At 34.2% G+C, this 27,259-nt stretch overlaps 2 protein-coding genes across 21 annotated transcripts in view; one reads left to right on the forward strand and one right to left on the reverse strand.

Moving 5' to 3' along the window:
* Positions 1–5,725, forward strand: part of LOC133173218 (disabled homolog 2-interacting protein-like) — a 49,328-nt gene extending 43,603 nt beyond the window's left edge. For 19 of the 20 annotated variants that reach the window (XM_061308178.1, XM_061308183.1, XM_061308181.1 and 16 more), the window contains 9 exons: positions 5–84; positions 365–543; positions 667–815; positions 948–1,023; positions 1,127–1,217; positions 1,331–1,441; positions 1,542–2,879; positions 3,463–3,665; positions 4,590–5,725. In XM_061308178.1, the coding sequence (XP_061164162.1) occupies positions 5–84; positions 365–543; positions 667–815; positions 948–1,023; positions 1,127–1,217; positions 1,331–1,441; positions 1,542–2,879; positions 3,463–3,665; positions 4,590–4,839 (2,477 nt within the window). In that variant the 3' untranslated portion in view covers positions 4,840–5,725. Of the gene's footprint in view, positions 1–4; positions 85–364; positions 544–666; positions 816–947; positions 1,024–1,126; positions 1,218–1,330; positions 1,442–1,541; positions 2,880–3,462; positions 3,728–4,589 lie in introns of all 20 variants that reach the window. The other variant, XM_061308186.1, reaches the window with a different exon arrangement.
* Positions 5,726–6,957: 1,232 nt separating this feature from the next.
* Positions 6,958–26,912, reverse strand: LOC133172890 (uncharacterized). Its single transcript, XM_061307724.1, has 4 exons — positions 26,785–26,912; positions 24,518–24,657; positions 11,294–11,399; positions 6,958–10,081 (listed from the first exon to the last, which is right to left on the reverse strand). Exons 1-4 carry the CDS (start codon positions 26,813–26,815, stop codon positions 9,795–9,797), a joined length of 564 nt encoding a protein of 187 aa, XP_061163708.1. The 5' UTR covers positions 26,816–26,912; the 3' UTR covers positions 6,958–9,794.
* Between the last annotated feature and the right edge of the window lie 347 nt (positions 26,913–27,259).

The raw sequence follows: 27,259 nt of genomic DNA on the forward strand, positions 1-27,259 counted from the left end.
ACAGATAATCAGCATTTAACATTTAGAGGAAACAGCATTGGAACAAAGGCCATGGAGGCTTACATGAAACTAGTGGGAGAAAAGGTTGGCACAAAAATTACCCATAATCAACTGAAAGAGTTTTACACAAACAATCCTAAAGTAGTTTCCTTTTTTTCTGGAAAATGCTATTTTTGTATACAGTCAAACCTAATATTGGCTCATATCTCAAACTCAACTAGATAAAAAATAAGAGATCACATGTTCCAGATACTGAAGTTCAGTTTTATATTTATAGAAGAAAGGAAGAAAACACTTAAAGTTCATATAACTTTTTCATTTGATTTTTACTGAGAACTCACCAATGATGTGTGAATTATTTCAGTACATGAAGGATACCCTGAGTGACTTTGTTCATACTATCATCCACTCAGAAGACGACTGTGAAGTAGATCCAGGCAAGCTCGCCAACCCAGCCAGCATTACAACTCACCAACAACTTTTGGACATGTACTGTAATATGGTGTGGACCAAAATCATCAGCTCCCCTTGTTACTTCCCAAGGTGTGTATTTCATTGTTAAATGATGGAAAGTTCAACATCAGTTGATAACTTACAAACTTGAGATGATTTCATTTTCAACAGTGACCTTTTTCAAATACTCAAATGACCATGTCTATATTTCAGTGAATTGCGTGAGGTGTTCTCCAGCTTTAGATCAAGCTGCAACAGTAATGGGAAGACAGAAGTGTCCGATACTCTAATCTGTGGCTCCATCTTCCTAAGATTTCTCTGTCCTGCCATTTTATCACCTAGTCTCTTTAATCTTACTCAAGGTAGTTATAACCAATGGAAACATGTTTACTACCAACATGAAAAATAGTCATTCAATATAGAATTAGTGGGTTTGAGATTTCAACAGTGCTAGAAAAAAGATGCCTTACTTTATAAATATTTTTGATTTCTAGAGTATCCGCCCGAGAAGGCTGCCAGAAATCTGACCCTCATTGCCAAAACCATCCAAACTCTCGCCAACTCCACCAAGTGAGTGACGTATTCCAGATATCTGTCAAAACATCAAAATCAGCTATTAGGATTTCTTTATGATTTTGCATAAAATACATGTTTTTGTTGAAATTTACTTCAGATTTGGTGGGAAGGAGGAATATATGGAATTTATGAATGATTTCATAGAGAAGCATGATGGAAGTATGAAAGAATTCCTGGATCAAATTTCTGTAAGTCACTAGAAATGTAGCTACCACAATATGAAAGATTTTACAATTACAATAATCATCTCTTATTTCCAACAAACAAATCTCTGAGGTTAATGGTGTTGATTTTGCTACAGAGTGCTAACAATGGTAACCATCTTCTGGATTACGATGGCTACATTGACCTTGGGAAAGAGCTCTCTTTACTACACATCCTTCTCACTGAAAACCTAGAGAAGGCTAATCAGGTTAGTGGGCTACAAGTCAATAATTCCTCAAATACCTCTCTCTCTGAACAAAATTTATATTTCTTGGATGGATGATCATCAAAATTTCTTTTGCTTTTAGGATACTCTGATGAAATTGGGTAAATTACCCAGCATTCTCAGTAGCATTACTTCGGCCATTGAAGATCCAGATGTGGGGAAAAGTGTACAAGTGCCAAATAAGAGGAAATCTCAAATTTATGACAATGTCAGTGGCAGTATTCAGCCTGGGACTTCTCCCACTGAACTTCTGCGGAACATGTTACGGCAGTGCGGCGAGGAAGACGACATCCCAGTACTTGGTGCTCGGCATTCACGACAAGGCAGTCATTTCAGTAGTGGACAGAGCACAGTTGTTGATTATAATGATAACGATGATGAGTATGTGATAATTAAACGTGTTCTCACAGACAATGTGTCTAATGTGTCAGCAAACTCACAAAATGTCACAAGTGAACACTGTGTGAACCAGAAGTGGAACGACATTGTGAACGCTGCCGATAGCAGCCATGGTGATTATATTGACCTCATGTCACTCATGGACGATGATTATCAGAACTCTTCAATGGAACTGGAGCATAACATAAACGGAAGTCAAATGTCTATCAGTCAGGTGTCTACTGTGACATCAGGATACCAGTCCTATGGTTACAGCCAATCAAGTTCCCCTGTAGACTCATCCAATCATGTGGAAGGAAATGCGAGACCTTCTCAATCCAACAGTCTCCAACCTCTGTCTTTCTCTAATCCTATGTACAGATATAAACATATGAACTCCTCCTGCAGTAATTCTAGTCAGTGTGTCACCCCTTCCCCTGGGACCCAGGGGTCAGCAAGTTCTGGGTCCCTAAGCAGCGAGGAGGAGTCTAGTGTAATCAGGAACAAAAATCCCGCCCCCTGCCGCCCAGACTTGAGTGATAATCCCAGTGATCCATTAAGAAATCTCGCCCCGAAACTTTCCAGCTCGAGTAGCTCGGAATCTCTCAATGAGCTGGAAAGACACAGAATGTACTCAAATACAAGAGACTCCTCACATAGAAAGGAGGCTGTTAACCTCCATAGTTCATGTCCCTCTAATGTGTATGATGACTTTCACAACAGCAATTATGAAAATACCCAAGGATACTCATTAAGCCGTGCCCCTACTCGCCCCAGTGAACTTTCTCATACAGGAAGCATGGACTTCTCTCAGCTGCGTCACTATAATCGCTATGGCGATGGTTTGCGGAGAACTGCTACTGATTCTGTCATTGCTAAGTCTTGTAGTGCAAATCAGAGTGACAGTGGTGCAACAATACGAGGTCAAGGGTCAACAGAGGATAGTCCCTCACATCGTCGTCTTTCTCCACAGAATGCTGTTCACATGGGAATCCGATCAGTACAGAGGAAAATAAACGAACAAGAAAAGACAAAGCAAGAGGTAAATATAATATATAATATTATATAAGATATATGCACATTCCAGATAATGGATAATTTCTATGGTTGTCCAATATTTTCAGAATTGTGCAGTTCTGTCTGAATTGCAAATAGAATAGCAAAATATTCAAATCCTATATCTCTAGTAAGTGCAGCATGATTGAAATTGCTAAAATTGCAAACAGAAAATAGTAACTTTTAAAGGATCAAATTGCAAAAATATTAAACCACAAAAATTACCCATTATAATACAGTACATGTAATACTATATATAACTATTCAAAATTAAGGGAAGATAGAAAAATTAGCAAATCAAGGGAAGTTTGTATCATCCATTCTGTTTGATCAATTGTCTTTAATTTTATTGATATTTGCTGCAACTGAATATACAGTGTATGCTGACTTTGAACAATTTTTTCGAACTACAGAACCCATGAGATTTGTGTAGGAGGAAGTAAGATCATCAATTCAACATATCTTTGTAAAATCCTAATACAATGTATTTCCCACATATTTATGTAACAACAGGGATGAGTTGAAAGTCAATTAAATAATGTTAGATCATTGTTCTGAATGTTTTTCAGTACGAGCAGGAAGTGGCCTTATTAAAACAGCAGTTGTACGAGGCCCAACAAAGGCTACAATATGCTGAAGAAAAATTGTACAAACATGAGGCAGACTCTGAAAAAGTACTGGAGGATTGGCAATGTCGCCTGGAGGAAAGTGAGGAACGAATGCGGCGCCAGCAGGCGGAGAAGGACGATCAGATGAAGCACATTATCACAAGGTTGGTTAACGGTGTGCCTCATTCCGATCTCAACTAACCGACGGCAGTAACAGCTGGTGGTGGTAACTAATTTTAGTCACATTTAGTTTGTCCCGTACCGGTAATTCCACACAGCAGTGTACATCATACGCTCCGACACAATCAATGGGTCGCTGGCAAATTATCTTAGAAAATGAATGGATAAATTATTGTGAACTTTTTTCTTTAATTTTTAGTCAATTAATTTTGAAGCTTATACACAATGAAATATGAAATAAATTTACCTAGTTTATGATGCAATGTTTGTTGATGTAGGCTGTGAATTGTGGAGATACTGGACAAAGAGCTCTCTACCTGTCACTCTGTCACTACCTGTCTGTCCTTCCCACTAATGACAATATATTAACATGTTACTAAATATAGCTCTTATGACATCAGCTATTTTCATCTGTCTATCCGTATATTGGTCAGTAAAGAATGAGAAAGTTAAGTCTTGGTAATCTCCCTTTAAATGCAATCTTCAGTTTTCAATAAATATTTCTATTTTAATTTTGAAAGTCTTTTATGTTAATTTTGAACTTTTATTTCACTTCTCTGTTTAAATTTTTTAATGCTCTTTCAAAAAATCTTGCATAAATTCTGTTCACTTATACCAATTAAGCATCAACACAAGAAACCTATTTTAATGAGTGCATACATATTCAAATAAAACTGTGAATCAGCATGTTTGCTGCCTTGTGTGTATTGTTGCTTGTGCTTTGTATATAATATTCTTGTTTTTTGCATGAAAAAACAACACATAATAGAATTAATAAAGAATCCATTATCCTTTTGCCTGATTTTGTTCTGCTATGTGGAAACCAATGTTGTTGAATTACGTGTACTTACTAACACATTATAACAAATCTAAGTCTTACTGAATTTTTGTTTTTATGTGGTTTACAGATTAATGAATGTTGAAGGTGAGCTTCGCCATGACCAAGAAGAAATAAGGACCGTAGTCAAACAGAAGCAAAAGGTCATCGAAGCGCAGGAAAGACGTATAAAAACTTTGGACAACGCAAACGCCAAACTGATGTCTGCGCTCCATCAACTACGAAGTGTCTCCCAGACCAACAACAACACAATGTTGGGACCCCTGCGCTCCACTCTTATATCGCCGGAAGTGGCCGAGTTCAAAACTAGCTCCTGTTGAATCCAGGCTTTAAGATGGCTACACGTTTTTAGTCTCGTGTAACTTTGTGATGTTCAGTGGTGCTTATCTCTGTGACTCATTGTGGATATTATTTTGTGTTGAACAAATGGCATGAGACAGCATGTGTTTCTGTACATAGTGCTACTATTTACAGTACGGCAAACAGTTTCTTCTGTGATGAAGTGAAAAAGGTTGTGTAATAGTCCAAGGGACATTACTCTTCTTTGCAAAGAAATCCAAACATTTGTGCAATATATTTTTGTGTGAAGTATATTAATTAGTTGCATGATTGTATGAGTGTATATGATAGTTCTGTTATATTGTGATGTGAATTAGTGCATAAATTTTTTTTGTAAGTTTTGTCAAATGTTAAACTTGCAATCTTGGTTTGCCATATGTGGAATATGCACTTTAACAATATTGACAGTTGCTTTAATTATATATAGGCAGGGAATTCATTAATTGGTGCAATGTTTATTTCTTTCACAGTATTATATTATCTAGTGATCAAGAATTGACATCTAACAACCGAATCATGTTTATATTGGCGATTTTTGTTGTCAGTGATCGAAATACTTATGTCACTGCCAGACATCTCTTTTTAATATTCACCTGCATTTATTCAGCATTGTAAAACTGGAAAGGATGAAAACTAATATACCCATCATATTAAGAGTATACTGCAAAAAAAGAGTTTCTGGTTACTTAGTAAAATTTAAATTGTAAATTTAAAAATGTTGCCAGATCTGCTTTATCTGCATTGTTTATACCACACAGAAGTGTTTATAACAGTATTTATTTGTTGATTTCTGATTACAGAAATTACTGCAATATGTAGGCAAACAACATCTGAATCTGAAAATATAATAAAAAGAATGAAATTTCATCTCAGTTTTTATATCTCTCATGTGAAGGAAATTAGTTTGACATATTCTGGACAAAAAAGCCAGTATGATTGTTTTCTGTGATTTTAGTAAAATGCATGTACAATAAGGTATCACTCAGCCCCAACAGACAGGACTGTATGTCATTACAGTGGTGTCTGTACATGTACTTGACTGCATAAGGACTTTGTAAATCACATATTGAACAACATTTGACTTTTCTGTGCCATGTAATACATGTACTTAGCACTAACTTTGTAAATCACATATTGAACAACATTTGACTTTTCTGTGCCATGTAATACATGTACTTAGCACTAGTTAGCACTAGGAACAATCATGGAAGAGATGAATTAGTGGTGCCTGGGTTCAAAGGTCAGAGACTAAGAATTGTGACAGGTTTGGTACATGTACAAGAAGAGAAAAACATGAGAATTTGATTTTTGGTTAAAACTCACAAAGGACTTGTAAAAAGATTGGCATCGTTTAAAACCTGGAGTGTGATTGTAGGGGGAACAAACTCTGAATGATGTCTAAGATTTTCTTTTGAACAAGCATCTAAGAAAAAAATTAAAAGTACATATGTACTAGTAATAACTGTTGTGCCTCAATGGCTCATTTGGTAGATCTATGTCAAATGCTGAGCAATAAAAGTGAGAGTCATGGGTCTCCAAGATGAGACTTTAAAAACAAATCGCACGTTACAGTTTAGATATCAACAATGTAAGATCCTTTGTGGCACTGTCTTGTAACAACAAAATCAAATTCATTCAATCTAAATACCGGTAACATTCTGTAATTTCAATAAATAAAAATCTGAAAATTTCATCAGACTTGCAATACTGGGGGGGGGGGGGGGGGGGGGGGAGAAAATATTCTATTATGAAGAGTTTGATAATTATAATACATGTAGTGTAATTGTGTTGGGAACCCAGCCAACTGAACCTGGTCAAATCAACATGTAAACATGACTGATTGAATTTTAATGTATCTTTTTTTCACATAATTCTCTGGAACAGGAAGGATAAATCCTGATAAATCAAGAGTGTGTATAAATGTAATACAAGAGTTATTCCTCTTGATGTACAAAAATTAGTCTATTACTAAATTTACCTTAACTTACTCAGTTTTTTTTTTTCCAAAATAATACTTTCACAAAGCAATGAAAGCATCACATATGCTCCTTAGAACACTAGTTATATAGATTCAGTATTTAAAGAAACTGAACTCAACATTAACATCTTCAAGTATTTAATTAGTAATAAGTACATTGTATATATATACAAATAATATCAACCAAATAGATTGCACTGAAATATAAAATATCTGTAAGATCAAACAACCAAATTTGAAATCCTTATCATCAGATACTTTTCTTTTAAATAACAGACATCTAGTTGTTTGCAAAACAGTATGGGAGAGAAGTTAAACTATGTACTAAATGTACTCTTCGATATTAATGCTACTATCCAGAAAATACTTGTGCAGGAATCTTTAAGGGTATAATTTATTATTTACTTGTAGATTTCTAATTATCACTGTTAATTCTAAATTAAAGATCAATTAATGTTTACATTTCTGTGTAGGTTTACTGAGAATTGAAATCAGAAGTTTAAAAAATTCGACCATATCATCTTGTACACCATGCTGGCGGAACGAGGTTTATCCTCAAATACAGCAACCTGACATGGAATATAATTATCAACAATTGAAAGCAGTTCAGGATTGAACAAGTAATATACAACTATCCACATTGATTTTGTTACAAACTGAATATATAATGAACATCAAGGTGTCACTGCTAGTATTGCTATATAATTGACAAAATATATTGATTCAACAAACTACTACTATTTAGAGCACAAGTTCTAAAACATATTTATTCTATAGAGGAAGGGATGGATCAGGCAGGATTTGAACCTGTTCCCCCCAAACCCTATAGACAGGAGCTCTACCGACTGAGCTATCTGGACTCTGGTGAACAAACCTGCCTCACAGCCATTATTTTCACAACACAAAATTATAAACATAATGTACAGTGGTTTTTAGGAAAAATGACCCTCCAGTCTAACAAAGGAGATTTTTTTTTATAAATATGACAGCGCTCTAACAGAATAATGAGAGACAAAAATGAAACTGAGGCAAATTTAATGTTCTGTGTAGAACAATTTCTGAGACAAGCTTTTTATTTTATAGGTAGAGAGAAAATGATGAATTATTAGATTATATAGAAATATCTCTCCTAGCAGTTCACTGAGGGTCTTACCTCCATCACAATCTGACCTCTACATGACCTCCAAGATAGTCTGACCTTCAAAATAGTGTGACCTTCACAGATCTATGACCTATAGAACAGTCGGACCTTTATCGTCCTCTAGATATTTTGACCTCTACAAATCTATGACCTCCATAATAGTTTGACTTTTATATGATCTCTAAGATAGTGTGACCTTTACAGATGACCTCCAAGATAGTGTGACCTTTACAGATACCCAAGATAATGTAACCATGATTAACTTACTCTACCTGCAAAATGTGATTCTTAGAGACTGCAGATGGTTACCCCAGCTCTATAACTCCAAGAAAGTTTAACTGAGAGTAACTTACATCACCAACAAAACATGACCCTACTCACTGAGCCCTCAGATCATCACACCCTCTTTTACTTTAAAAATAAAAGAACAAATCTATTTACTCAAAGCAATCATATAACCTTAAGCTTTAAAATAGTGAAGAGTATCAAAACTAATATTTGTTAACACACTTGGCATTAAATTACTCTGGTCATAGAATAACTTCTGCTCTTTCAAAGTGCCAGGCAAAAGTCAAGTTGTTACCAAGAAAAAATTAGATTAAATACATGTATTAAAAAGCAAATTTCTAAGTAAAAAAAAAATAATCACAGATTAATACCGTTTTTAATATATTCACAGTTATATAATGCTTACGGGTGTGTCTCATTACAGTAATTAGTTTTAAATTGAGATTTAATTATCCCAACAATAATGAATGTGATCCTAATTTAAATTGAAATCTGACGAGATTATTGGAAAAATTCAATTCAGCAGGCTGTCCACTTTAGAAATCCTTTGTGTGTATACATATAAAATATGAAAATATCACATTTGTTTATTCAATGGAAATCAATAAGGATTGAATTTTAATCATCAAGCAATGCTTTCAATTCCATTTTGAACTTAGTCACACTAGTTTGGAAAATTTAATTAAGTTATGCTTCTCTCCAGCTAGTCCAATATTAAATGATCCTAAAATTTAAACCTGGTTGTTTTTTTTTAATTATTAGAGTTTGTCAATTAGATAAAAAGAGCCAAATCTGTGAACCTACATGTATAAAGTTTCCACATCTGACTTAACTCATCTCACTATTTGGGAAACCCAAATAATAAGTTTACCTTTCAACATATACACAGTGCTCATCTTATGTTAAAGTTCACCTGACCAAGGGTCTACTTTGAATTTTTCTGCTTACACATCAGAATAATGGTTTCAACTTTTTTTTTTCAAAATTTTAAACAAGAATCAATAAGATGCCTAATTTTTAATGAGGTTTAGTTGTAAATATAAGTAAGGGAAAATTATAAGAGTTACCAGTAAACCTTGAATGAGTCTAAGGGTTGTCCTCACTACAGAGTTAATCCAGATAAACCTGGGTATATGTGGGTTAGCTCACATTGCATCCACCCTAATCATATTTCATAACTTAATACAGAATTCAATTGTGATGCTATCACGTCACAGTAATGTACTTCGATGATAAAGTTTAGTTTAAATCCCTCACCTGCAGTGTGAACATAACATGGATCAATCAAATGTTGTGGATGAAGTTAATCCGAGTTAAATTGATCCGGATTGACTTTAAAAAAATTGCCCTTAAGTTTCTCTCAAGAACTATCAAAGATTTCATAGATCATCATTCATACAACTTACAGAAATATTTTTCATATATTGCAGGTTAATTGGTCAAAAAAGGACTAGACTAAAATAAGTTAACAGCTATATAATATCTTTCTTGTAGTCAACAATACAGTGCCAAATACTATGGGGGTCCACTTAGCCTCTTTTTGATTCTGACGCGCTATGACCACTAGCTCGACTACTTGTCCTTTCTTCAATCGTTGTCAGTTTACTGTTTTTTGGAGAACTGTTCAAGTCGTTTGAGCTGTTGTCATTGATTGGTTGATCTAACGTATCATTTGATTGGATGCTGTGTGCCCCTGCTATGGTAACTGTTATTTGTTTTTCATCACTACTAGCATGATTCAGTGAATTTTTTACTTTGCCTCCTTTCTTGAATTTTGGAACTTCTTCGCTTACATCTGCCTTGAAATGGACTTGCTCTGAAAATGAATTTAACAGCTTTTAAATAATATCTTTCCTTACGGAGGATTATATACAGATATAAATACAAAAAAAAACTCAGTAAATACAAGAACTTTGGCAAACAAACAGTGAAAAGTTTAAGTTATAAGATAAATATAAAGTGACTTTATACACATAGGGTACTCTAAAATACAATCTGAAAAATTGGAGATTCCAGAAATATGTCAATCATTGTTACCCTGAACAAACATTTTATCAGGAAAGAAAATATTTGTTGACTGAATACACAAAATTTCACAGTAAGATTTTATTTTTCAAGCACACAGATATATGATCCATGGTATTCAAGATATTAATGTTGGAGAAACCTAAGTTCAACTGTATATAAACATTCACTTTTTTACCTATATAACTGTATATAAACATTCATACTTTTTTACCTAATGTTTTCTTGAGAAAATTTGGATATAATAAATCACAATTTATGAATCAATATATCTTGGTATTAATTGACATATATTACAAGACTTCATATTTGTATTGGACCTATAGGGCTGCATTATATATCGTACACATTGGACTTATAGGGCTGCATTATATATCATACGCATTGGACCTATAGGGCTCCATTATACCGGTTTATCGTACTAGCCAGTCAAGCAGCTAAGCTAGAATATCTATGTCTACTGAATGGGCTGTATGAATTAATGCTTGTTATCCCTACATAGGGCGGACTTAGATGTTAGTTTAACTTTGTAGCTCTACCTTACCTAGCTGCTACGATCTTAAACACTGCTCAGAATTCTTTCTTATGGTGAATTGGTTTGATATTGTTTTTAAACTTCCCTGTGTCCAGATAGGTTTTATGAAAGTATTTTATCTACAGTATGTATTCAATCACTAACATACACACAAAATGTGGACTAAATAATGCAAGACTTTCATTTGAATGAAAAAAATCCAGAGAGTAAATAGTACAGTAAAAATAAAACAGACAGGTATGATTTTAAAAGAAACAACATGCTTCTTTTATATAGTTCTATGTACACATATTACATAATTGTGAGACAAAATAGTAAATTACTTTTCACTAAAAGAATTAATAGGGCAGGTTCCCCTGTGAGCAAAGAAATTCTCTACAAACAAAACCAAACTATATTAATCAGCTTTGTCAATGGATCATGTAATTATTATTGATTTAACATGATGTATTGTGTACACAATCTTACTTCGGGTACTGTTGCTAGGGACGGGTGAACTGGTTCCCGACGTAGCCCTAGATCTCGTCCCCAATGACAATCTTTCTCTTTCTTCCATTATTCTTCCCGACATTTCCTAAAAAACAAAGCAGCTCACATAGAAATCAAAAATGAATTAACTGACACTCATTCCAAACCTGTACTTGGCTCTTGCTGATCAACTATACCTAAATCAGTAAGTATATAGATGAATTTGTGGGCTCTCCATACCATGAAATCAATGGAAATCAAATCCCAGCAAAAATAAAGTAACCTTGGAGCACATGTATATAGTAATCTCATTATAAAGGTATAACCCTGTTTTTTTTACTAGCATAGTTACTTATGTTATTAAAAAAAAGTAAATATCTTTTCAGTAAATCTTGGAATTACTTGTGTAGGACACATTTTGGTTAATAAAATGTCTTGTCACAATGCAATGTGTTCTTTACCGCACTTCATAATTGGTTGTGTAGGACACATTTGGGTTAATAAAATGTCTTGTCACAATGCAATGTGTTCTTCACCCTTGTTTACACTTCATAATTGGTTGAGTAATGACAAGACTCAATATGTGACCACTTGTCCCTCAAAAATTTGAATCAACTATCCACCCTGGGATATTTACAGATCCTGACTTTGACAGCCAGCAGTCCTTTCATCTCTCTCTATGATTTACTTCTATCTATAAAACCCTTACACTCTTGAAGGAGTTTTTCAGACTTTTTGAAAGCAGTCCTTGCCTTCAATCAAATACAAGTTAAATGGAAAATGGAGTTTTATACATCAAAGACTACCCTTAAGATAAACCTGAATTATATATCATTGCAAAGATAGTGGAAAGTTCATACAAAATAAAATTACACTGAAAAATTTACAAAGTCATGCAAGACACCTTGCCTTTATCAATTTCATTCATGACATTATGATTTTCAGTCATAGTGTAGGTTTTTAGTTATGTAACATGCTTATATTCCCATCACATTAAACATCAGTGACATATGATGCTACCAAAGTGTTGCTCTAAAATCCACTTTTGTTTGAGCACTCCATTATTTTTCAGGAATGGAGAGTTGCAAACCAAAAGAACACCTTTTTTGGGGTATTATGTACAAGTTCTCCCTAAATGTACCCCTTGGTGCTAAGCTCGTTAGAACTTAGATGTTATAGTTCATAAAGAAAAAGTATGGCAATCTTGGTTATTGAATACGGTATTCTCACCATGTAAATCGGGTACTCTCCACACTAACCTACCGAGTCTGATGATGACTGGGCTCTTTGTCATACTATATAAGACTACAAATTATTTAAATGTCTATTTATCTAATTAAAACATGTCTGTATCATTTATAGACAAACAATAATTCCGAGTATATAAAGTTTTGTTTGCTATCAGGCAGCTCCTGTTCCTGGTATTGTCGTGACTTACAGACTCCTAATCAATCAAGTCACGATGATATCAGCTAATTATTGACCACTTTTATTCTTTGGCTTCGTGATGTTTTCACCTCTGTCATCCTCAGGTGTACTTTACTTCCTTATCTAATTACCTGGTGTTAATTTATAATCAAGGTGAGATATTAGACATTAATCCAGGTAAAATCTACCCTGATTCTGAAATACCTGCCTGACTTTAACTTGTAAAAGTAACTAGACAGTGTCTCAATACCTCAGATAGCACTGTGGATCAATACCTGAAGATTCAGATACATCTCACCAGATGGACAACAAGTAAATTTAAAGCATTGTGATTCCCTGCTTTCGGTGTCTTATTTGGTTGGGACTCAGTGATCTATGGCATATTTTAACTATCTTGTTTGTATGTCCTGTTTTGTCTGTCCATCATACAAACTAGAACTGTCCTAAAGGGACAAATACCCACCACAGGGTTTTTAGAGAAGGTGCCAAGTCACTAATACTAGTATTTGATGGATCTAAGAGGTGTTCACAATTTGTTTAAATATTTAGAGTGAAAATTTACTGATAATTGCTCATTAAATTTTTGTAATGAATGAAACTAAGGCGCAGCCTAATAAAACATCAATACTTATAATATCATTTTTTTTATTACATTGAAAAAGTAAATAACAATTTTTCAAGTATTTCTCTGTTGGAAAGTACGGATGCATTATTTATCCATTTTTTCTACAGTGACTATAGGTCAAGATTATGACATACCCTCAGGTCATAAGCAATCTTTGTATAAAGTGGAAACTCATCAAGTTTATCCATAAGAAAGATATTGACTGGACATGAATTATGAACTTTTTCTTTCAGTGACCTTGAACTTGCCCAAATGACCTTGAGTCAAGGTCATGACACACCCTCAGGTCATAAGCAATCTTTGTGTAAAATCACAGGTGCTTGAGGACAGGACCCCCCCCCCCCCCCCCCACCCCCTAATATAGACCCCCGGGCCTTTTCGACTTTTTTCTCATAAATCATCTTTCAATGACATATTTCTGATATAATCTATACCAACAATTCGAAAAATTACCTAAAACAAACATTTTATAAAATCTACCCCCTCTATATATAGGGTAGGGTAGTAATTTTTATAAAATGTTTAAGTCAATTTTCCGAATTGATGATATGGATATTATATCATAAATGTATCATCCATCCATATATAATTTATGAGAAAAGAGTCGAACAGACCTGGGGGTCTGTATCGGGGGGGGGGGGGGGGGGGTCCTGTCCTCAAGCACCTGTGTGTAAAATGGGAACTCACCAAGTTTATCCATAAGAAAGATATGGACCGGACATGAATTATGAACTTTTTCTTTCAGTGACCTTGAACTTGTCCAAATGACCTTGGGTTAAGGTCATGACACACCTTCAGGTTATGAACATTTTTTGTGTGAAGTAGGAGATTCTAATATTCCTCCGTAAGAAAGATATGGACCGAACACGTTTGCACAGACAGACAGATGGACAGATGGACAAGGTGATTCCTATATACCCTCCCAAACTTCGTTTGCGGAGGGTATAAAAACATAAATTTTGAATTAAAAGGGTTACGGTCAACATTAAAGCTTCTTAGAACTGCATCAACTTCAAGATCAAGGTCATGAGGTCAAATATAATACAAGCACTATCTTTTCTAATTCAGAAGTTATGACCATGCAAGCTGGTTAAAGTTTTTGTGACAGACAGACTGATAGAGGTAAAGACTGACAGATAAATGAAATTTAATGTCCCCTTGCCTTCACAAAAGGGGAGGACAAAAATTACAAGTGGTCAGTTGCTGAATGGTACTGATGCAGCCTTATTAATTAGAATAAAGTTGATGTCATATTTATATAAACATATAGAATTCTTAATTCAATAGTCAATACACTGATGCCAGTAATGTCTTAGATTTCACAGAGGGAACAGTGTCTGGTCATGTTTGGACACACCTAGGCAGAAGTTATGATCATACCTAGGCAAAAGCAGTTTCGGTCATAAGATGGTCACTTTGATTCCCTTAATTAATACCATCCACTATCCAAAGCTGTCTGGTAGTGTATATCCCTAGATGCATCATTCATGCAAGTCACCATATGGGGCTTATAGTTACCTTGGACCTGCTCCAAAACTTAAATCTGGTCCATGCAAGCTTGGTCAGTTACTTTGGAATGGACCTGCTCCAAAACTTTTAACCTGGCAATTCATCTTGAAAATATAGGTGAGATCCTTTGCATCATTGATGCATGTTTAGTTTCCATGGGGCTTTAATACACATAGTTACTTTGGTTTGCTCTTAAAACTTTAACCATCACCAAAAACATGATCTGGTCATTCTTATGGAAAATAGATCTGCTCCAAAACTTTCACCAGTTGGATGCCAACCCAATGCATATAACATAATAAAAATTCTATGTTAATTACGAGAGGTAATTGATCTGCCTTCTATACTTAGTATTGTGATTACCTTGCAGTTTTCTAACTTACTGCTGCTCTTTTGCGGTAAAGTTGAGAAAGCTCAAAATCTTTCAAGATTTCCAGGACATTGTTTATGCTAGTGACAATTGAATCATATTCAAACAATCAGTATGCTGAAAGTACAATGTATTGCTGAGGGTTGCACTTCAGACAGTAGATTGTCTAACTCAAAATGTTTAAAGTACGTACTTCCAAAAAGTGATATAATAAGAGAGAAATGGTTGAATTTAATTATACACAGGGGGAAAACGTAAATTCTGCTATAATAGTGGTGTATCACTATTATAGTGAAATTCCGCTATATTTTCAGCCATGTATATTTTCATTTTCATATTTCCATACCCGTTACCTGGCAAAAATCATCATTTCTTCTGAAAATTCGACAAACCTCTTTCAATGTGGGTTGAAAGTTATTACAAGCATTAATTTGTGCACATGTGTGAGAAAAATTGAGATTCAGTCTTTTCTTGAATACTACCGCAATCACTGGTTGCTATGTTATAAATGTAACTTCCGTTTTAAAAAGTGTGTTCGCATTATTAAACGCATCAGCATAAAATTTAATAAAATTTTTAACATGTGAGGGTGCCAATTAGTGTCCATTTTTATACCCACCATGACTTGCGCTATAAACTGCAAGCATGTTATTTGATGAAATCAAGGATAAATACGGCTGAAAATATGGCGGAATTTCACTTAATACTGATACACCTCTATTATAGCAGAATTTACATTTCCCCCCAAGCTCAGTGGAGAGTATCAACAAAAATGTAACACAAAAAAACTAGCTCCTCTTAAGTTTTATTAGCATCAAGATATTTCCTATTTCCACTCAGAATAGTTCTGTTATAAGTTACTGCAATATGAAGTATTAGATCATTAGAAGCTCTTGGACTAATATTCCCTGCTGGGGGAGTTCAATTTCACTGCAACTTTGCTAGAAAATCTGAGTATGAACATTCAACATATTAATTAGATACTCAAGCATTTCATAATTTTTAAGAACATGTTTAGTGTACCAATTCCCTTTTATTTTTGTTATTTCTGATGTAAATGGAAACAAAATTGATTATAATGGCACAGGTGCAATTTTTTTTTTTGTATGTGATAAAATCAAGTACCGGTAACAAGTTTTCAATAAAATTGTATCATATTATGTCACAAGAAGAAGTTATGCTGAAAAGCCCTTAGACTGAACATTATCCAAATTTCTGGTTGATTTGCATTCCATCATCAAACACTCTTTCAAATCTTGATCTTTCAGTTAAATGAGTCAGCAAATGAAGAACTATTTAGTATTCACTTTATTTTTCAGAGAAGACTACCCTAAGCATACAGTTAGCTGTGTATTTCCATCAAGTATTTAATTCAATTCTTTTTAAACCCAAATCTTTTGAAATTGTACACATCCATTATGGTCAACAATTCCTGGCAAACTGATTTATATAAAATTGATCCTTTCCAAACAACGTTAATAGCTTTGTTCTTGTGGAGTGTCATATAAGTGCCCACACTTTGTAATAAAATTTCAGGTAACAATCTTGTCAAAGCTTTCCAATAAAGCAATTTACTTTTATGCCTGAGTTCTACCCAGTAATGTCAGACAAACATGGATCAAGTCCTAAATGTTAAACTAGAGGTAGTGTGAGTACTCAGAGCTCACAAAATGATATCCCCACTCCCTTGTGAGTATAATGGCAAAGTCCAGTTTTTGCTACTGGAAACCTCAAATATCTGTCTGATTAGAACATTAATTAGGAGGTTCACAATGGTTCTATGTAAGATAGATTCTATGAATGTCTCATTAAATTTTATTGTGGTATATTTGGAGGAGTTGCAGATAAGAGATGGATACCCCTATATTATACATGTATAAAGAATCCAGGTTTTGCTATGGAAAACCCCAAATATAGCTATGGAAAACCCCAAATATCTGTCCGATCAAAACAAAAAATAGAAAGTGCACAACGGCACTATGTTATGAAAATTTTGTGAAAGTTTTATTAATTTTTTTTCAGTGGTATAGAAGGATATGCAGATAAGAGATGGGTACATGTAACCCAAACCCCTCCCCCCCTCCCCCCCCCAAAGAAAAGCAGTGTCCATGTTTCGCTATGGGAAACCCCAAAATATATCTGTCTGATTGAAAAATATTTTAGGAGGTGCAAAATATGGCACTATTTAAGAAAGATTCTGTGAATGTCTCATTAAATTTCATTCAGTGGTACAGGAGTAGTTGCAGATAAGAGATGGGTACCCCCCCCCCCAAGTCTTATGGACGTACGGAAGGACAGACACCATCACTTTATACCTCCCTTTTTTTTTGGCGGGGGGGGGGGGGGGGGGGGTTATAATATTAAGATCAAGTTCTACCTATGTTAAATTGCACATTACCTGCAATTTATTTAATTTATCCATGCTTCTTATTTTGGTCCAACTTTATCAGTTTTTTCCCTCGTTTTTAATTTTCGTCCTAAGTTATGTAGAGACATTCATACTTCTCATAATTGTCTTTCTGTCTCAAAATTGTGTCACATCAAGTAGAGCTGGCCAGGCTAGAATTCAGACTTTATATGTTACTGCCCCTACCTAAGGCTGGAATTCAGACTTTATATGTTATTGTCCCTACCTAAGGCTGGAATTCAGACTTCATATGTTATTGCCCCTACCTAAGGCTGGAATTCAGACTTATTGCCCCTACCTAAGGCTGGAATTCAGACTTTATATGTTACTGCCCCTACCTAAGACTGGAATTCAGACTTTATATGTTACTGCCCCTACCTAAGGCTGGAGTTCAGACTTTATATGTTATTGCCCCTACCTAAGGCTAGAATTCAGACTTTATATGTTATTGCCCCTACCTAAGGCTAGAATTCAGACTTTATATGTTACTGCCCCTACCTAAGGCTGGAATTCAGACTTTATATGTTATTGTCCCTACCTAAGGCTGGAATTCAGACTTCATATGTTATTGCCCCTACCTAAGGCTGGAATTCAGACTTATTGCCCCTACCTAAGGCTGGAATTCAGACTTTATATGTTACTGCCCCTACCTAAGACTGGAATTCAGACTTTATATGTTACTGCCCCTACCTAAGGCTGGAGTTCAGACTTTATATGTTATTGCCCCTACCTAAGGCTAGAATTCAGACTTTATATGTTATTGCCCCTACCTAAGGCTAGAATTCAGACTTTATATGTTATTGCCCCTACCTAAGGCTGGAATTCAGACTTTATATGTTATTGCCAATATCTAAGAAGGGTTACTGCTGTTCTCATCTAAGATAATATGTCACAGGGCATGAAACATTCAAATCAATGTCTGAACATACATGTAATTTACTGATTGAAATGAATTCAGACTCAAGTATGTTTTTCGCTATGACCTAAAGATGTTAAAAAAAAATCTATCTTTAAGTTTGCATCTCAAGAGGGTTAAGCTCTTTGGTTGATAAGGAATAGTGCCTTTTGCTCTAACTTTTGCAGTCACCTGAGACTGGAATGCATTAAAACCTTAGAGGGCTATTTCCAATAATGTAGGTATGTGAAATGATCCTGCTCAGACTTGATTTCAAAGAATATACATGTAGTATAACCCGGACAATGAGATGAGGAAATTTGCTTCAGCTTGTCACCATTTATGAAATAAATTCAATCCCATGTGTGCCATTAGCCACTAAATTAGATATGTAATTAAGATTTTTATTCAAGCCAAAGAAAGGGAGAAAAATGACCAATAACAAAGAATTCTACTGGAAAGAGAAACCGTACACACCTCATTCAATGCTGAACAACCAGTCCATTATTAAACTGGTCAACATTCTGACTTTTTTTTGGTTTACTAGAGGTAAAAGTCCCAATGGTTTTTCAGTAAAGCAAGACATTCTGATAAAAAAAGTTATTCAAGGCATTATGACTCTATCAAGTTTTCTTCTCTTATACTATATTAACCATAATGACTGGTTTATTGATAATATATTTTTTTCACTTTAAGGCTTTCCATGATCGAATGCAGCATAAAAAGTCCCTAAGCCCTAAAACATTGATTTTTCACACAAGGAAATCCAATCTATCCTGCAAGACAAAGTAAATGAGTCATAAAATATTGAAATATCAGATATCTTTCAGCAAAAGTCTTACTTGAAAATGTGTTGCATAACATGAATTTAGTGAGGCATGTGGTATGTGCAACATTTGTGCTAGGTAAGAGCTTCTAATGCCTCTTCATAACAAAACTTTATTTATTAAGCACATGATTCTTTGGTATAATTATCAGACCACCAGACATGGTGATTCTTTAGTATGATAATTAGTCAGACAGACAAACAGACAGACAGATATGATGATTCTTTATAGTATGATTATCAGTCAGACAGGCAGACAAACAGACATGGTAATTCTATAGTATGATCATCAGACAGACAGACAGAAATGGTGATTCTTTAGGATGATTATCAGTCAGACAGGCAGGCAGACAGACAGACAGACATGGTGATTTGTCTGTATTATAACCAGACAAACAGACAAATATGGTGATTCGTAAGTAATATTATCAGACTGACAGACAAGGTGATTCTTTGGTATGATTATCAGTCAGACAGACAGAGAGACATGGTGATTAGAGTATGATTATCAGTCAGACAGACAGAGAGACATGGTGATTATAGTATGATTATCAGTCAGACAGACAGACAGACATGGTGATTACAATATGATTATCAGTCAGACAGACAGACAGACATGGTGATTACAATATGATTATCAGTCAGACAGACAGACAGACATGGTGATTATAGTATGATTATCAGTCAGACAGACAGACAGACATGGTGATTATAGTATGATTATCAGTCAGACAGACAGACAGACATGGTGATTACAATATGATTATCAGTCAGACAGACAGACAGACATGGTGATTACAGTATGATTATCAGTCAGACAGACAGACAGACATGGTGATTACAGTATGATTATCAGTCAGACAGACAGACAGACATGGTGATTACAGTATGATTATCAGTCAGACAGAAAGACAGACATGGTGATTAGAGTATGATTATCAGTCAGACAGAGAGGCAGACATGGTGATTAGAGTATGATTATCAGTCAGACAGACAGACAGACATGGTGATTATAGTATGATTATCAGTCAGACAGACAGACAGACATGGTGATTACAATATGATTATCAGTCAGACAGACAGACAGACATGGTGATTACAGTATGATTATCAGTCAGACAGACAGACAGACATGGTGATTACAGTATGATTATCAGTCAGACAGACAGACAGACATGGTGATTACAGTATGATTATCAGTCAGACAGACAGACAGACATGGTGATTAGAGTATGATTATCAGTCAGACAGAGAGGCAGACATGGTGATTATAATATGATTATCAGTCAGACAGACAGACAGACATGGTGATTAAATATATATTATTATAACAGTAACTTGATCCGAAGAGCCGTATCACGTTGAGATGACAGGCGCGGATCATCAGATCAAACGAGACGCGAAGCATCGAGTTTGATCTGATGATCCGCGCCTGTCAACGAGACGTGATACGGCTCTTCGGATCAAGTTACTGTTATAATGATAAATTTATTATATACCCCTTTACAACTAGCAAAGTAAAATAAAAGGAAACTTTTTGGATCAATTACATAACTTTTATCCATTAAACAAACCATTTTGTCGAGGAACTTTTTGATGCACGAGAATAAAAACGTCATTTATCTGTGTACTACGTCATCAGTTTCAGAGAGGGGTGATATGGATTCAGAAAACCACAGTGTGGTGATTCGGAACGTCGGATCACACCGTCACGTGATTGTGTGAATTCAACAGTAAAACTGAGTGACAAACAGTTGGGTATATAAAAAAGTATTATTATCAGTCAGACAGACAGACAGACATGATGATTAGAGTATGATTATCAGTCAGACAGACAGACAGACATGGTGATTATAGTATGATTATCAGTCAGACAGAGAGACAGACATGGTGATAACATATATATTATTATAACAGTAACTTGATCCGAAGAGCCGTATCACGTCAAGTTGACAGGCGCGGATCATCAGATCAAACGAGACGCGAAGCGTCGAGTTTGATCTGATGATCCGCGCCTGTCAACGAGACGTGATACGGCTCTTCGGAACAAGTTACTGTTATAATGATAAATTTATTATATACCCCTTTACAACTAGCAAAATATAATAAAAGGAAACTTTTTGGATCAATTACCTAACTTTTATACAGTAAACAAACCATTTTGTCAAGGAACATTTTGATGCGTGAGAATAAAAACGTCATTTACCTGTGTACTACGTCATCAGTTTCAGAGAGGGGTGATATGGATTCAGAAAACCACAGTGTGGTGAATGTCGGATCACACCGTCACGTGATTGCATAAATTCAACAGTAAAACTGAGTGACAGACAGTTGGGTATATAATAAAGTATGATTATCAGTCAGACAGACAGACAGACATGGTGATTATAGTATGATTATCAGTCAGACAGACAGACATGGTGATTAGAGTATGATTATCAGTCAGACAGACAGACAGACATGGTGATTATCGTATGATTATCAGTCAGACAGACTGACAGACAAGGTGATTCTTTGGTATGATTATCAGTCAGACAGACAGACAGACAGACATGGTGTTTACAGTATGATTATCAGTCAGACAGACAGACAGACATGGTGATTATAGTATGATTATCAGTCAGACAGAGAGGCAGAGTGACTCTTAAACACCCAATTTTATGTTAACGCCCCCAAAATTTACCTAATTCGAGATCAATAATATAGCGCCTGTCAGTCATTCAAAAAACAATAGCTACTGATTTGATTGACAGGCCAGCTACCTGTGCTACCTGATAATCTGAGTTTGCATGTTTCGGAAACAATTACCTGGTCACATGTAAAACGCTTTCATGTACCGCATGGTCGCTTTGTATGTATACACTCTGGTAAAAAAAAAAATCAGAATGCTGTAAATATTGTTTGGTAATTATATTTCAAAATATATTTGAGAGTAGATAATTAAACATTGACTTTATGATTTTATTTTTTCAATCTCCATTGTTGTTTGGTACTTGTAAGTGATATGACATCCAAGACAACTCAACGTTAGAACTTTCCGAAGAAAAACTATAGCGGATATTCGAGGTTTTGTTTTAAATTGCAATTTGGAAGTGTCGTTCTATTTTTAGCAAAATTTGTTATTAAAGTCAAACAGATTATAAATTAAAAATCAATCTACACCACTCGGTGGAAGAAATGTTACAATCATTGTTCGAATTTCCTCTAACGTATATTGAAAATATTGAAGATAACGAACAGTGATCGATCTTTTTTTTTCTTCTTTTTTTTTAAGAAAAGTTTACAAACAATACAAATCTGTGAACAGGGCATAAAAACATGGACCCTGGAAATTGCAGTGGTGAATACTTTGGACACGATTGTTGGCCAGAAAAATAAATAATATTCTGGCTATGGTACATGGTGGATTGTCCACACGATAAATGAAATCACTTTATTTCAATATTTACACCTATTGAATGATGATTTCTTTTACTGACGATTAAAGAATATTGATATGATTGCTTTGTGGTTTTCACTCGTGATTTTATTTTTATTTTACTTTTTTCCTTAAATAAAAAAGAAGATATTTCTATATAATGTTTTTTCCTTCAAAAGATATCGATGAAAACGTTAACTAATTTTATATCAAAATATAAAAATTATTTACAATAGTGTCTCTCAAAATTAGACAAAAACGCGTAATGTTGATCCTGATTACCAAAGACAGACTTACTGTACATGTACTACAATGTGTATAGGGATTTTTGACATCTTGAGTATTGGGGCTCTCCAGGTAAATAACATCAGTACTATCAAGACCACTCCCTCTCCTCAGGTAACCGTACAGTAAAAAATTGGGTCTTTAAATGTAACAATCAGACAGACAGACAGATTTCAGTACATAGACTGACATGAAATATCCTTTAATGGTACATGTAGTATACAGTAAACATGCAGAGAGACAGGATGAGTCCTGCACACATAAATATACAAAATGTGTACTTATTTTAGTAGGATTTTTTTTTTGGTTCCTTGTTCGTCCTAATTTACTATCACTGTATAACGTTTAATTATTGAACTTTGTCTGCACTGACTCATGATTGCTTCAAACATTACATGACCTACCACTGCACCAATTAACTTTTAGAGGACAGACAGAAATGTTGACCCCTGACCTCTCTTCTCCTTAACTTTGATTACAGGGACAAAGATAAAACATAAAATAGTTTAAATGTACAGCAGAATGCATGATTGTGCATACCGGTATTAGATATGTCCTGTAGAGTAGAATCATTCAGTTCAGAGTACTTATGTTTTATACATATTAAGATGTGCAATGTTTAGTAACGTACAGGGACTAACTGGAAATAAAATTTTTAGCTATATTATGTATTTAAGAGTTTAGAAGCAAAATCATTCTAAATACACACATATTTAAGTAACTCATTACAATATGAAATCAATGGGATCAGAGTTTACTTCTTATTTCCAGACCTTTAGATCTGGAAAGTGAGTATATATTGGATATTTAATGCTTTGTAGTTGGATATGGAATTTATCCCACAAGTTGGACATGCAAAGCATGAATGAAAATATTTTTTTAAAAAATCCTGTCTCACAAGTGCAATAAATCCATATCCAACTACAAAACATTGAATTTTCCATTTATTACATTTTCTTTAATTAATTTTCTTGATTTGTCTCTTTCTTTTCTTAACACAGAGTCAATTAAATGCTGTAATGTCACAGATGAGCAGTTGTGAGATATCATAGCTAAGCAATTGTGAGATTGAGAATGGAGAAACTTTGGCAGTTTTAGTCTGTGTCAGGATGGTTAATATTTACTCGTACTATATCTTAATAGGGAGTATATTTTCTTTATAACACTATTTGTGAATGGAATGAAAATCTCTAGTTTTGCCACCCTTTTGATATTTTCACAGTGAAAAATATCACTTTTGATAGTTTTCACAGTGAAAATATATTATTTTCAAAAATATCACTTTTATTCAATGGGTAAATAATAGTAATTTTCACAGTTGAAAACATAAGTTTGTGACAAAGACATAAAGATTTCATCTCATTCTCTCATCACACCTTTATATACATACTCTGCTCCCTAAATGTCCAAAAGATACGAAATGTCATAATATTAACTTTATATTGACTTAATTACAATTACCTCTGCAGCGAAAGTCTTGCTGACCATTTTATCGTGTAATGTTTTCTCGCGTTTAACCTTGGCCTCAAACTTCAGTGACACGTCTCCTCGTAAGACGTTAGGATTGTTGGTAGGTGTTTTATCTTTATCTTTGTAAACATCTGAAAATGAATTCAAAAGCATACAATAAAATATATCTGCTGTTTTGTACTGTCATGTATTTTGTTGTGTGTCTATGTTCTATCACATGCTCTGTCTGTATTTCACAATCCTGGATAATTAAATGCTAAAACTAAAAAAAACTATAATTTTATGGCATAAAAATACAAATATCATTATACTAATTGTAGATTCTTTAGGGGAAAAAAAATGTCATGGCTAATATTTAATTCCAATTTTTTATTAAATCAATCAGAGTATAAGCATATCAGTTAGAAATGTGAAGCAATTTGTGAACCCATGAAAAATATTTTACAAAGAGAATAAAACATTTATGTTCTTGTATGAAAGTGCAATAAGGCTTAAAAATCCAATATATTCATTTCTCACAGAGTGACATGCAATTTTCTTAAACGCTGATCAGCCGTGAAATGTTTTATGAAAACAAAGCATTCGTGTATGTTAATGAGATTGGAATGGATTTGTTGATGAAGACGACTCTAGAATTTTGTTTGTTTTCAGTTTCCTAGATGACAGAATTATTATTATTTAAGAACAGTGCACTATAATCTTAAATCTGTTGTAAATCAACAAAAAATAACCATGTGCATTGTTATCACATCTTGATGTACCTGGAGTATCAAATTCAATGTGTTCATGATCTAAAAAGTTTGGAAATATAATCAAAACATATAAGTATGTTTATGCAATATTAGCTATATTTAAACCCAAAAAATTGATATATCTGATATTTTCCAACAATTATTTTTAAGTAAAGTTTAAATAGTAAATAGTTTAAGAGCGTAAGTCTTGTAAAAATGTTGTGAAAAGTATTTACACTCTGGCCCCAATAATGTGGTAAAGACATTGTCAAAACTGTCAATTCTACAGTGTCTAGCTTTATGATTCAAAGATATCTTCTGGAATATTTAAACCCAAACTGTGTCTGGGAATTATTTTTACTCCAGTGCTGGCATTAATTATGCAACTAAGCAACATTAATCTTTCTGTAAACAAAAGGTTACGTACAAGGTACAAGAAATCTGAAGTGTATAAGATATAAGAAATGTTTAACTTTGAGATTTATTGATATACATAGTGTTAATAAACCAACACTTAAAATTTTAAAGTCACATTTTATGACTTCTCCAATTCATGAGTTTTTTAAAAACCAAGCAAGGAGACCCCTTTTTTTACTATGGATTTCTGCCGACCTTGTCAAAAGCCACAGTGAAAATTATTGCCATTTTAAAATCATTGATATATATTGAATAAATATAATTAGCTATATAATAGGTAATAGCTATAAATGTAGTATTGTTGCCTCCATTTACAAAGTTTAATTCCATCAAATTAGCCCCCCTAGGTCTGTACCATGTCTCTCAATATTTAACATTAAAGTTCTTTGCCGCCTGATATCGTTTCATAAAACATTTAGTTGGTGACATATATCTAGTGAACTCCTTCTCTCCCCAAAATTCGGACTTAATGAACATGCACTGATGTAAAGTAACATATTCTGTAAATGAATATAGACAAAAAGATTGAAATTCCAAAGTCAATGAATTTGTATTTGTCTCAAAATGAAGTGATTCTCATCAAGAATTCCCAAGACAGTGGGGGGGGGGGGGGGGGGTTAAGATGACCCATGGGGTATATAACAATTTTCTAATAAAAATGTATCGGGGTGGGTGCAGATACACTGTATACTGCCTATGCTCGTATAGTTCAATATATGATTTAACAATTTTTGGAATCCTTTACAAACTTCTTCCAGAAGTGTATTTTTGTAATATTAATCTGGGAAAGGGTTATATTCCTTTAAACAGGTACAGTATATTTTTTATATGAAACATTTTTTAATTATTCATAAAGTACACAAAAAAATTAAATTTGTAAATTATATAAAATACTGCATGTACTGTATCTGTTTAAAATACACAACATAAATAATACGTCAAAAGATAAATCATAACATACCACTTCTTAACTTTAAGAATTTCGGTATTTGTCAGAGTTCCCTAGAAATATAGCAAATGCTCTCAAGCGATACACAAATTTTGCCTTTCCCTCCTACAGTTACTAAAAACATTTCGTCTCTGTCAAGCTGCAAACTCATTATACTCTACCTGGAAAAATTCTTGACTGAACACATCCCATTTCTATCCATCATATATCAAAAATCATCTTTACAGGTTAAAAAAAATATTATTTTGTTCACGTTTCCCTCGTGTACCTGACATTCTAAAGGTGTGCTGTTAACTTGTACTTGTTTGTTTACCATACGACAACCGGACTACGCATGAGTAATCAACAACTAATAGTTCAAGAGATGTTCCGAATTGATCACAAATTAGTCGTCTCAAAATGTATTTTTTTTTTAATGTGTTATATATGCAGTCCAGATTTTAAAAAAAATCTATTATATTGTACAATGTGTGATTGTTTCTACATTATCTAATGCTGTTTTTTAGATAGAGATTTAAACGAATTTTGTTGCTTGAAAATAAGTTAAATGTATTCCCCCCAAATGTCATTGAACTTTTATGTTTAGAATTATTTTGTGCATGGAGGGTATTATATAAATATTGCATGTAGTTGAGT

This window comes from Saccostrea echinata, unplaced genomic scaffold (genome assembly GCF_033153115.1).
Source record: "Saccostrea echinata isolate AGI-Se365-2 ecotype Australia unplaced genomic scaffold, CSIRO_AGI_Sech_v1 ptg000056l, whole genome shotgun sequence".
Classification (NCBI taxonomy): domain Eukaryota; kingdom Metazoa; phylum Mollusca; class Bivalvia; order Ostreida; family Ostreidae; genus Saccostrea; species Saccostrea echinata.